The sequence below is a fragment of the Tupaia chinensis genome, unplaced genomic scaffold (assembly GCF_000334495.1).
Source record: "Tupaia chinensis unplaced genomic scaffold, TupChi_1.0 Scaffold139757_1, whole genome shotgun sequence".
In the NCBI taxonomy this organism is placed as follows: Eukaryota; Metazoa; Chordata; class Mammalia; order Scandentia; family Tupaiidae; genus Tupaia; species Tupaia belangeri.
Window position 1 is genome coordinate 4,005,129 of NW_006199637.1, and position 12,751 is coordinate 4,017,879.

A 12,751-nucleotide genomic window follows, 5' to 3' on the forward strand; every position below is an offset into this window, starting at 1 on the left:
CAGCAGCCTCGTCTCGGCCATGATCCGGCTGTGCAGAGACTGTCGAGAACCCCGCGCACCACGAGCGTATCCGTCTCTTAACAGGATCTCGGTGGGCGGCATCGCCTCTTCTCATTAACCTGTAGCACGGTGAGGGCTCTGACCGCCCTCTGTCCTCTGGACAGCTGGCTGCGTGAAGCTGCAGTGCGTGAGGAACTGAGCCGTTACAAGGATGTCTTCCCCCTCCTTCTCCCTCGTCACAGGCCTTTGAGAAGAGAGAATCCCAACGACGAATGTCTCTGCATTCTGTAAGCCCCTCTCTCCCGCACTCATGCCTTCCCACTGTATGTGTTTGTTTTGTTTTAGTGATAGAGGAGAAAGGGAGTTTGATTGGCTCTCAGAATTTTTTCCGGGTTACATATTAGAGGGGAGTGACATTTCTTCCCCTACAGATCTGAGGGTCTCAGGCACTTGGAAACCAGCCTGATGTTAATTATGCATTCATGGACCTGTTTATCCATATTGACTTACTGGTATAACAGGACATAACTTGACACTCTGTGATGCAAAGCCGTGGACCTCCACTCTGAAACGTGCCATTTTCAGGGCTCATCCTTGTCCTCTCTTCACTTACCTAAGGGTTTTCTTGTTGAAGTCACTGATGATCCTGGGTATTTGGATTTTAACTAGATTGGATTTTAACTAGAACCTTAAATGTCTTACTGCTCCCTTGGCGGGTCCCACAAAGTATTCCCACTGTGAAAAAACTGCTGACATTTCCCCAAACCCCAGAAGTTTCCAGAGTCAGAAAATTGTCTCCTAATTCACTAGCTTTGCACATTTGTTGTTATCGTAGAGGACACCACAACGCTCTCTGAGTTTCTCACGTAGCATTTCTACCAGAGCTGCCGCATGATATCTTCCTCCAGGTGTTCTGGAGCTTTGGAAACTGGTCTGTATAAAAGGTGATGTGGTCTTTGCTGTCCAGCAGATGAAAACAGGAAAACAACAATTAGATCAGATTCTAGATTTGAAGTAACTGAGTTGTTTGGTGTACCCCAGATGTCAGTGTGTGGCTAATTTTTGGTCCCTTCCTTTGTTGCTTTCTTCCCCAGCCCCACCCAGCCCTCATATAGTAGTAGTCTTCAGGAATTCCTTTCTACACTCTGTAGCCCTCCCACATCTAATCCCTAACCTAAATCAACCTCTTGAGTTCCAGAACCATTTATGCAAATTCCTTCTGACATTTCCATTTAGCCCTCCACAAACTCCTAGGACACTTGTCTGAGTTGAAGCAACAACTATTCAGAAGTCAGGTAATAAGTAGCTCGAGACCTGTCCCCGAAAGAGGGAGGAGAAGGCTGTGATTGCTCGGGCTTCCTGCCTGGAGACACTTGCCAAACTAGCAGAATACAAGCAGCTTAAGGCATTCTTGCTGAGGAGACAGAAATTGGGGCTTGGGGAGCCTGGAATTTCCCAGTTGGAATACCAGAGGGATGAAGCTACAGCAGAGAAAGCACTTCCTAAATTTGCATAGAGGTCCTCTTGAGTCTTTTGCTGAAAAGTAACCTACATTTGCATAAAATGAGACTTCACAAGACCAGGCAAAGAACTACCTGGAAAGAATGACTGGGGAATCTGCAAGTTGAGCAACTACCTGAGCTTACTTAACTGTTTGACTTCCACCAGTCAGCATAGGGTGACGTCATTGAACAATTGGGAGATTCAGGGGAAAAAAATCCAGAAAGGCCCGCCTTAGGAGTAGGACAAAAATTGCTTTAGGCAAAGCCTATTCCACATCTGTGCTAAGGAAGCTTCAGCATAAGCTCAGAAGGTTCAAGCTGGTCCGTAAGTAAATTACTGACAGATTCTTTAGAGGAAGGCAACACAATTCAGCTTCAACAACAGAAATTCACCATTTCCACCATTGGATAAAAAATTAGAAGGCATTGGGACCAGCAGTTAGCGTAATGGCTATGTTGTTGGACTCCCAAGTAGTCAACTGCTGTTTGAGTCCCGGACTCGGTGGCTTAAAACCCACTCTGGGCGCGTGTGTGTGCATGCCCAAGATCCCAAGAGGAGAATGGAGGAGAAGGGATTCGGCATGGCTATCCCCCCTGGGGGGTGATTTCTCGCTTTCTGTCTCTCTGTCTCTGTCTGTCTGACGAGCGCACGCGCCCTATAGCAAAAACCTCTCAAAAAAAAAAATTAGAAGGCATAAGAAAAAAGCAGAAAAGTATGGCCCGTAACCAGTAGGAAAATTAATATAAACAGGGCCAGAAATGACAGACAAATTTAGCACATATGGACTTTAAAATAGCAACAATAAACATCGAGACTATGAAGGAAAATATGGATGTAATGAGCGAAATGGGAAAAAACAATAAAGAACCAAGTGTAAATGTAACTGGAACCTTTTGTATACATATTCTACTTTAGTAAAAATGTTCTACTTTAAAAAAGGAATTCCTAGAGTTGTAAGAACTAATACTTGAACATTTCAGTGGATGGACTTTACAGCAGTAAATTGCAGAAGAAAAGTTCACCGAACCTCAAAGATATAGCAATACAAACTATCCAAAATGAAGCACAGAGAAAAAGATGGCTGAAAAGCGGACAGAGCCTCAGTAACGAATGGGACAGTGTCAAGCACTCTAGTGGGAGAGAAAAAGACTTTTTAAAATATTTTTTCCAAATATCCAAAGAAATTTTCACAAATTTGATAAACACTATAAATTTACAGATACAAAAAACTCAACAAACTGTAACCAAGATAAACATAGACAACGCTGTACCAGGCACAACAGAATCAAGTAGCTGAAAACCAGCAAAAACAGAGGACACACTGAAAGTGACTAGAGGGCCAGTCGGGTGACATGGTGGCTGTGTGTGTGTGTTGGGGAGGGAGTCTGAGATGGCCAAGTGTATGGTTTGAGTCTCAAACATGGCAGCTTGGAAAATATACGGGGATCATATGTTAGATGCCTAAAATCCTGAGAGGCTAATGGCAGAGAAGGGATTGTGGCATGGCCATCCCCACAGAGGATGATTTCTTGCTTTCCCTCTCTCTCTTTTTCTCTCCCTTTAGCTCTCTGATGAACACATGGGCCCGTGGCAAAAAAACTGAAAAGAAAATGTAGCTAGAGGGGGGAAGGGAAAGCTTGTTAACTACAAGGATACAAAGATAGGAACTACTGATAACATCTCTTTAGAACAGTACAAGCCAGGAGAATATGGAATGGCACCTTGAAAGCGCTAAGAAAACATTTATTTTTCTTTATTCTAACATATACAGATTTCCGGGACCAGCAAATGACGTAATGGTTACATCGCTGAACACCCACATAGTCAACTACTGTTTGAGTCCCGGATCCAAAAGTTAAAACTCATGTCAGGCGTATGTGCATGCATGCCCAAAATCCCAAGAGGAGAGTGGAGGAGAAGGGACTGCAGTGTGGTCATCCCTCCCGGGGAGTGATTTCTCACTTTGTCTCTCTCTTTCTCTCTCTCTCTGGCAAGCGCACATCCCCTAAAATTCTCTCTAAATAAAATAAAACACACAAATTTCCTAACTTTATCCATGAAAAGATGTAGAAACAATGACAGGCTGAGAATAATGAGTACCCTAGTGTACTGACTGGTCTCTCAATACTCTTTTCAAATAATGGGTGCCTGGGACCAGCAGTTAGTGTAATGGCTATGTCGCTGAACTCCCATGTAGCCAACCCCAGTTCAAGTCCTGGACCTGGTGGCTTAAACTCACGCCGGGTGCGTGTGCATGCGTGCCCAAGATCCCGAGAGGAGAATGGAGGAGAAGGGATTGTGGCGTGGCCATCCCCCCCAGGGGGTGATTTCTTGCTTTCTATCTCTCTGTGTCTCTCTCTGTCTCTCTGGCGAGTGCATGCACCCTATAGCAAAAATCTCTCCAATAATAATAATAATAATAATAATAGGTGCCAAATATCCGTGAAGAATGGCTGATTCCAGCTCGGGGGGCAGGGTCTGCACGAGACAAAACTTGGGCATATTATTGTCACAGAAAGCAAGGGAGTTATTATAATAAGATCTAGTGGATATGTCAAAAAATACAGGAGCCTGCTTACAGTGCTTCCCAGTGGCCAGAGGTAGAATTTGAACATCCAAAATAGGATCTCAGCGGATGGAAGCATATCAGACACATAGAACTCGGTGAAATCGTGATACTAAAAAGGAAACTCCATGGTAACGATTCAGGGTTGCTAGAGCACTGAGGCATTGTTCTGAGTTTCATTAACTAATGGGAGACATCAACCATTTGCTTTACCTTTCCTAAATGAGCAGCATTTCAAGATAAAGAAATGAAGGAAATTGATAAATGCAGAAAGAATGGTAAAATTGGAAAAAAAAAAAATCAACATTCTGCCACCTCCCCTCTCCCCACACCTCCCCCACGCCTTTAAAATAGTGAATCTAGACAAGACTCACCGGGAAGTTCCGAAACAGTTAGGTGGAAAGTTAATGGGGACTTGATGCTGGAGAGATGTAGCACATCGAAATCTTTTGATCAGCATTTAATTCCATACCTTCATGTGCCTCCTTTTTGATTTCACAGTGCTCCATATCACCTATAATCTCCAGATTCCTGACACTTCTCAAAAAGAAAACAAAAGCAAAAACTTGAGTGGAGCATCTGTAATAGCTCTAGCCACAGGGCCTAGAGCATAGCCAGAATGTAGGGTAGCTCACAGGAGAACTGAGTTTCTTTACAAATAAATAACATGAAAGAAAGGGAAATGTGGGAACCACTATGGATTAAAAACAAATGTATAGGGCCGGCAGACGGCATGGTGCTTAAGGCACGGGACTCCCACACGTTCGAACATGGTTCAAGTCCCAGACCTGGCAGCTTGCTTTCTCACTCTCCCTCTTGCACTCTCTCTCTCTCTGTCTTATTCTGGTCAAATTGAAGAAAAATAATAAATAAAGTTAAATAAATTTTCAAAGAACAAAGAAAACCACAACTATATCAATCAGGTACTCATATTAAAAAAATGTATCAATTGGATGCAAAGTGGGGACCTTGTTTGGATCTTGATTCTAACAGAAAACATTTTTTAAGATTTTAGGGAACATTCAGACTGGCTGGGATAATGGACATAAAGGACATTTTTGTCAATTTTTTTAACTGTGACAATGGCACTGAACTTATGTGAGATGTTTTCACTATCTCTTAACATATACAGGCTCCAGTATTCCCAGGTGAAATGACTGCTTGCAATTTGCTTAGCCATTCCTTGCTGCACAAGAAGTTGAGGAATGATAAATAGCTTAAACAAGATGGATAAAATGTTGATATTTGCTTGTTAAAGTTTATGATGAGTACGTGAAGGGCAATCATTTGATTACTCTAGTTTGTCGAATTTTAAACATTTCTGTAGTAAAAATTTAAGAATGACCATATGCTTAAGGACCTTTCATAAATGTGTATGTTAAGAGAGGGCCTTACTCAGAATGTACACAGTGTTGTCTTAGAATTAGATACAGTTCTAATGAGTTTGATCCGAGCACCAGTGTTACGGAAGAAAATAGACCGATGTTGCCCCTGCCCTGTATCCTGGTGGTTAAGGGAGCCAGTTACCACATGGCCAACCTTGGTTTGAATCCCAGCCCCAGTGGTTTGAGAAAACATGCTGGGCACATGTGCATGCATGCCCCAAATCCCAATAGAATAGAGAAATGGAAGAGAAGGGGTTTGCGACATGACCACGCCCCATCAGGGGTGCTTTCTCTCTCTGTGACTCTCTCTACCCTCAGGCAAAATAAGAAAAAGGGGACAAAACATAGACTGATGCTAAAGGCATGATCTTATAGAAATCAGATAAGAATGTAAAGTTCTCTGTTGAAAACGATGTACTCGGTAATATCCTTGATTTGACCGTCACATGCTGCTTTCTTTGAAAAGCCATATTGTGTGCTATCAAGAGACAATGATTAAATGTGAATAAGAAATTGTAAAATGAAAATATCTATTTAACTGGTAGCATGAGGTGACACTGAAAATTCTTCAGTGTAGATAAAAACTGTAGTAGTATAGCATCGGGGGATCCCATAGTAATATGAAGTAGATCCACTCTGCCTCAGTCGTCCTGCCAGAGAACATCCCATAGAAACTGGTCCGTCGCAGAGCCCAGCCCTGGTCCCACAGGAGAGCAGAGTTCTCTGCTAACTCCTCGAGAAGTCCTCCTCAAGGGGGCGGTATCCGTCAGCCAAAGTCAACTCCTCCTGGACTGCTTTTGTTGAAGGGATTTGTCAAACAGATTCCTGATGGTCTAACACCATATTCCACTATGCACTGCAGTTTCTTATTGTTTTCCTTATCATGATTTTTTTTTCTGTTTTTCTTTGACGTTTGCCCATTTTAATTCATGTTCATTTCTCCCCTTGTCCATGTCCGTGTCATGCTTGCTGTCTTTGCCTCCGTTGTTCCCAGGTTACTGTATAGCAAGGATGCCCCCAGTCACTTGGCCGATGAGCATGCGCTGATAGCCTCCTATGTGGCCCGTCTGCAGCACTGTGCACGGTCAGTGGTAGAACCGCCACAGGCGGGGGGCCGGCCGGGGGCGCTCTGAGACCTGGGGCTGCCAGCTGGAAAATGCTCTGCATGTGGGGTTTCTCTTGAGCAGCTACCAGCTATGTTTGGCAGAGTTTAAATAATTGCTGAAGCATTAGCTTCTATAAGAGAATGAGCCTTGCCAAGCCCAGGCACTTACCTAAACAAAGAATCAGAAATGCTCCTTGAAAGTGGGGTTTACTTCCTTCAGGTTACACTTCAAGAGTGTAGAAACCAGGGCCAGCAGGTGGTGGTTAAAGCACTGGACTCCCAGATGGTTGACCATGGTTCAAGCCCCAGACCTGGCAACATGAAAATCATACCAGGCGTGTGTGCATGTGTACCCAAAATCCTTAGAGGAGAATGGAGAAGAAGGGAATGTGGCATGGCCATGCCCCCTGGGGGGTGATTTCTCACTTTTCCTCTCTCTGTCCTTCTCTATCTCTCTCTGGTGAGCCTACACACACTATGGCAAAAACCCAAAACAAAACAAAATAAAACATAAACCTCTGTGAGATCGACAGTTCCAAAAAGGTATTTGATGTGTCCTCTTCCTGTTCATTCTTACTTAGAGAATGAAGCCTTTCCACTGACATTCAAAGTTGAGATTGATCACCTCACCAATGTTTCATTTTGTCTAATTTGTGGCTTCGATACCATTACCCATTACATTTTACCATCCTTTATTTGTTAGTAGAAATCTGTCATTGTTGAATATTTAAACCTGTGATTCTCAGCAATGGTATTAGCTCATAGTGAGGGGCTTTTCCAAATGATACACCCCGTATATTGTAATAAGCGTACGTATTTTATATTAGTGCTCTATACTCCTTCCCAGAAAACTCCTATGGGAGTGACTCACTGTTAATATGGGAATGTGACTTGGATTGGGATGGAAAAGCATTTGATAACTACTAATTATGGCACAGTTATTCCATTTTTTAAAAGAGTTAGTACCAGGACCAGCAGGTGGCATGATGGTTACATTGCTAGACTCCTATGTAGTCAATCATGGTTCAAGTCCTGAATCTTGTGGCTTAAAACTCATGCTGGGCATGCATGCCCAAAGTCCAAGAGGAGAATGAAGGAGAAGGGATTGTGGCATGGCCATCCCCTGGGAGGGGGTGGTGGTGGCAATTTGCTTTCTGTCTCTCCAGCGAGAGCATGTACCCTATAGCAAAAACCTCTCGAAAAAAAAAAAAAAGCTAATACCAAACAAAGTGCTAATACAGTCATGTCAGCCAAGGCTTCTGCCCACCTCATGCCCAGAGCCACCACCGTTCTGTGAGGGGGATGACAGCTTCAGTTTATATAATCTAAAGTCGGCCCTCCCTCTCCATAACAGCAGAGTCACGATTCCAAATAACTTGTAAAAATCCTACTTTAAGGTTCTTATCCTTAGAGAGAAAAGACATAATTTATGAACTATATGCACAACAAAGGCTGTGCCTTAAATTTTTATCTTAGTTTTGCCCATAGCATGCCATGGCTCCGTGAGAAAGTCACCTGATCTTACTCCGGCTTCCCATGATAACAGAAGAATAAATTAATAGTCAGCGAAGAAGTATCCATATGAAAAAGACTGTGGGGCTGGCTGGCTCCATGGCCTATCAGTCACGTGCCGCTCAAGAAAAGCCGGGTCCCTTGTCGGCGACAGCTTCAGATCCCCTGCTAGACCAGCCAGAACTACACCGAGCACGGCCCTGAGTAGCCACAATCTGCAGGCTGGAAGGCTGACCGGGCCCTGGGGAGGGCGCTCATCTCCCTCTCTCTTTCCCCTGGGCCCTCATGCACTCTATCATGAATGAAGAGAAAAGGTGTAGAAAGGAAGAAAGAAAATTACTGGGTTTTGACAATATGCTTTATACCATTTCTCATGATTTTCCCAGTATGACTTAATAGCATCATTTGGGGGCATTTGCCAACCCTAAAGACTTGAAAATACTCTGGGTTCTCCAACCTCCCAAGTATGTGTAACAGGCTTAACCCTGTGGGAGGGGAAGCACCGAATCGCCGAGAATGTCTCCTTATCCAGCAGGATTTCTGTGCACGCTCTCCCAGCCTCTTGGTGTCTAGGAATAGAGTCGTTTCACACTAGACAGGACAAATCACTAATCACCAGTCAGGGAGCTTGTCGAGGGTGATTAAAAGCTTCCATGGTAAAATAGCAACAGGGTGTTTGACAGCTATGACTTGATGTTTCAACCCAGAGAGGTTTATGATAGTTTTAGTCAAAATCCTCACATCTCCTGGCTTAGGAACCAAGGCTCCCCAAGCAAGAATTGCCAGCCGGTAGCACTGAGAACACAATGAGTCGAGGACTGAATCTCTTCTCAATTCATACTCAAAGGAACTAAGCCTCATACTTTCTCAGAGAAGTCAGAAATTCCCAGAGCCAGCAGATGGCCTGGTGATTACATCACTGGACTCTCACACGGCCAACCACGGTTCGGGTCCCAGACCCAGTGGCTTCAAAGTCACACCAGGCACGTGTGCATGCATGCCCAAGATCCCAGGAGGAGGAGGATTTCAGCATGGCCATCCCCCCGGGGGTGATTTCTCACTTTCCCTCACTGTGTCTGTCTGTGTCTCTCTCTGGCAAACACACGTCGCTTAAGGCAAAAACCTCTTTAAAAAAAAAAAAAAGAAGAAGAAGAAATTCCTACTTAACTAGTTCTGAAAATGAAAGTTAACTCAAATAGAAACATACGGAACCTTTCTTTCTTTCTTTCTTTCTTTTTTTTTTTTTTTTTTTTAAGAGAGATTTTTCCTATAGGGCATGTATGCTTGCCAAAGAAACAGAGATAAATCACCACCCCTGCGGGGGATGGCCACGCCACAATCCCTTCTCCTCCATTCGCTTCTCAGGATTTTGGACACCCACGCACACACACCTGGCGCTAGTTTTAAGCTGCCAGGTCCAGGACTCAAACTTGCAATTGATAATGTGGGAGTCTAGACATAGCCACTATGCCATCTGCTGGTCCCAGCATATGAACCTTTCTGAGAGTCCTCAGATGATTTTCCCTGATCTGAAAACCTCTCATCAATACAAGGTTCTAGTTTCTGGCTAGAAAGTACAACCCAAGTGTAAAGGCCACATTAGCCACACTCACATATAAATGACAGACAGGATTAACCTTCCTAAGGAGATGAACTGCTGTAGGAAAAAGGAGCACTTTTGCCCAGAGGAACCGCCTCTATTGCTTGTCAAATTACAGAGGCCAGCCACTTTAGGTCCCATTTCTTAGGCTGCCAATCTCTCCATGATGTTACCCATTTTCGTTATTATACATTTGTGTTTGTTTAATTTTATTTCAGAGATAAAGGCAGTTCTCTTTCTCCAGACAAACAGCTGTAAGGCACAGCTATTATAGTTCAGCCCTAACCTTGATGCTGAAGTATTAAAGCCAATTGAAGATAGCATGTTCTTTTTACATGATCATCTTTTGCGAGGATGATTATACATCGCAGGAGACTGACATTTGCACCCTCGAGACTATAATGCCATAGGCAGAAGACTTGAAGGGGAAACATCCATCCTGAAGGAAAGACTAGGTTAAGCTTAAAGAATTAGTTAGAGATAGATAAATAGAAAGATGGGGGAAAAAATCTAGAAAAAATACAATTAATTTTATACATGAGAAGGTCAGCCAGATCTTTAGTAATTTAGCATTCCCCTTCCCACATTCCTATAGTAATTAGAACAAGTTTGGTAAATGTTGGGCACATGCCTTTTAAGTTTTCACATGTTTTTATCATACTGCTGAATTCTAGTTAAGGGTTTTTGGAAACTCCAAGAACTTAGGATTAAAGTAGAGGCAAGCCCCAACAGCCCTCTCTGGTCAGAGTCATCCTCTCACTATTGTCTTAAAGCATCTTGCAGTCTTTTAATTTTTTAAAAGTTTTTGCCATAGGACACGAGTTCACTGGAGAGACAGAGAGAGAAAGTGAGAGGTAAAGTAAGAAATCACCCCTTAGGGAGAATGATCACACTGCAGTCTGTTCACCTCCATTCTCCTCTTGAGATCTTGGGAATGCATGCATACACACCTGGCGTGAATTTCAAGCCACCATATCCAGGACTCGAACTGTGATCAACCATGTGGGAGTTCAGTGCCTTAACTACTATTCCTCCTGCTGGCCCCACATGTTCTAATATTAAAGAGAATTATATAGCCCTGTCAATCTAAGACGGCACTGGTACAGTAAGTGGCAGTTGGCACAACATACTTTTTTTTTTTGGAGAGGTTTTTGCTATAGGACGTGTGCGCTCGCCAGAAAGACAAGAGAGACAGAAAGCGAGAAATCACCCCCCGGGGAGATGGCCACACCACAATCCCTTCTCTATTCTCCTCTCAAGATCTTAGGCGCACATGCACACGTACCCGGCATGAGTTTAAGCTGAGGCCGGGTCCAGGATTTGAACCGCAGTCGACTACATGGGAGTCCAATGACATAACCATTATGCCATCTGCTGGTCCCCGGCATGACATACTAAATACTTCAGAATCCCTCCAGAAGTTTTCTATCAACATCCATATACATGGAGCTAGCCTACTACTCACTCCTTCTTTTGCCCAGGTGCCACATTATGTAGTATCCCATCTGATAGGCTATTAAATGTTGAGAGTACTGGGACCCTTATTAAACAATGATGTACTAAATAATGCACCGTTAGATGAAACTATTATTGTAGAACAAGAATAGTAAAAGAGGATTAAATGAGACTGCTCGATATTATGGAATCTCCTTCAACTTTCCAGTACGTTTGGCCTGCCCTGGTCAGGCTTACTCATTTTTGTTCAGCCAGTGGTAAGTATACTTTTCCAGCCCTTTGGTTTTTCATGATGACTTAGTGTTCTCTTGGGCTTTTTTAATTCAAGATCTAGGTCTAAAAACGTTATGAGTTTTAAAAAAGAATTGTTTAGAAATCCCTGTATCAGATTTTGTAGGTACCCTGTCTTTCTTTAGTTCTTACACTAAGAAAGAACTGCCCCCTGGGTGGTGGGGGAGCAGGGGTGTGCTGCCGAAGGGGAATGACATGTGTGGCCTCATTACTTTAAATCCCCTTCCGTGTCAGGATACTATGAGTATCTATGAACCAGGTCTTCATTTCTTTTGTTAACATTCTTTTATACAAGCTCTTCTTCCCATCCATTCTTTCTAAGAATGGAGCGAGAGTGAGGAATGTTTAATAGACACCTGTTGAATCTCTGTCTCCTTGGCAGTGTTCTGGAAAGTCCTAGCCGACTGGACGAGGAGCACCGGCTTATAGCTCGCTACGCTGCGCGGCTGGCTGCAGAGGCAGGAAACGTGGTGAGTAAACAGAGGACAACCTGAGTGAGCAGGACAGCCTACGTGAAATAGACAACTTTCTTGAAAGACACAAAAGTTAACAAAATGGACACAAAAATAAATGAAAATCAAATAATCCTATGCCTATAAAAGAAATTGATTCATAATTAACTTCCCATGAAGAAAACTCTTACGCTCAGATGGCTGACTGTTGAATACTGTCATATTAAACAAGAAATAGGATCAATCCAAGGAAACACTTTCAGGAAAAGTAGGAGGAAGAAACATTTTCCCAGTCATTTGATCAGACCACTGTAACCATTACCAAAACAATACAAAGGCATCACAAGATGAGAAAATTGCTGGTCAGATGTTCTCATCAATACAGATGCAAAAATCCTTAGCGAACTATTAGCACATTGAATCCATTGATATATGAAAATGAATCAATGTAATTTACTGTATAGAATTTTAGTGGTATATAAAATTTGAGGGGCCAGCATGTGGCATAGTGGTTAGGCTCTGGACTCTCACATGGCTGACTGTGGTTCAATTCGCATACCTGACGGCTTAAAACTCACATCTGGTTCGTGTGTGTGTGTGTGTACACCCAAAACCCCAAGAGAAGAATGGAGAAGAACGGACTGCGATGTGGCCATCCTCCCTAGAGGATGACTTCTCACTTTCGCTCTCTCGTCTCTGGTGAGCACACACACCATATAGCAAAAAATAAATAAATAAAAACACAAAGCAAACAAAAAGAACTCTCTTAAAAACACACACACACAACTTGAATAAGAAAATTAGAAGATCATTTTAATATTTGCAAAGAAAGCATTTGACAAAATGCAATACCCATTTATAAATACAGCAAAACTTCTCTGT

At 43.0% G+C, this 12,751-nt stretch overlaps 1 protein-coding gene across 13 annotated transcripts in view; it reads left to right on the forward strand.

The window, feature by feature from the left end:
* The window catches only part of DTNB (dystrobrevin beta), a 275,346-nt gene that overhangs the window by 196,049 nt on the left and 66,546 nt on the right, over positions 1–12,751 (forward strand). For 9 of the 13 annotated variants that reach the window (XM_014593108.1, XM_014593114.2, XM_014593115.2 and 6 more), the window contains exons 10-11: positions 6,449–6,538; positions 11,800–11,887. In XM_014593108.1, the coding sequence (XP_014448594.1) occupies positions 6,449–6,538; positions 11,800–11,887 (178 nt within the window). The remainder of the gene's footprint in view (positions 1–6,448; positions 6,539–11,799; positions 11,888–12,751) is intronic. The other 4 variants (XM_014593112.1, XM_027765808.1, XM_014593119.1 and 1 more) reach the window with 1 other exon arrangement.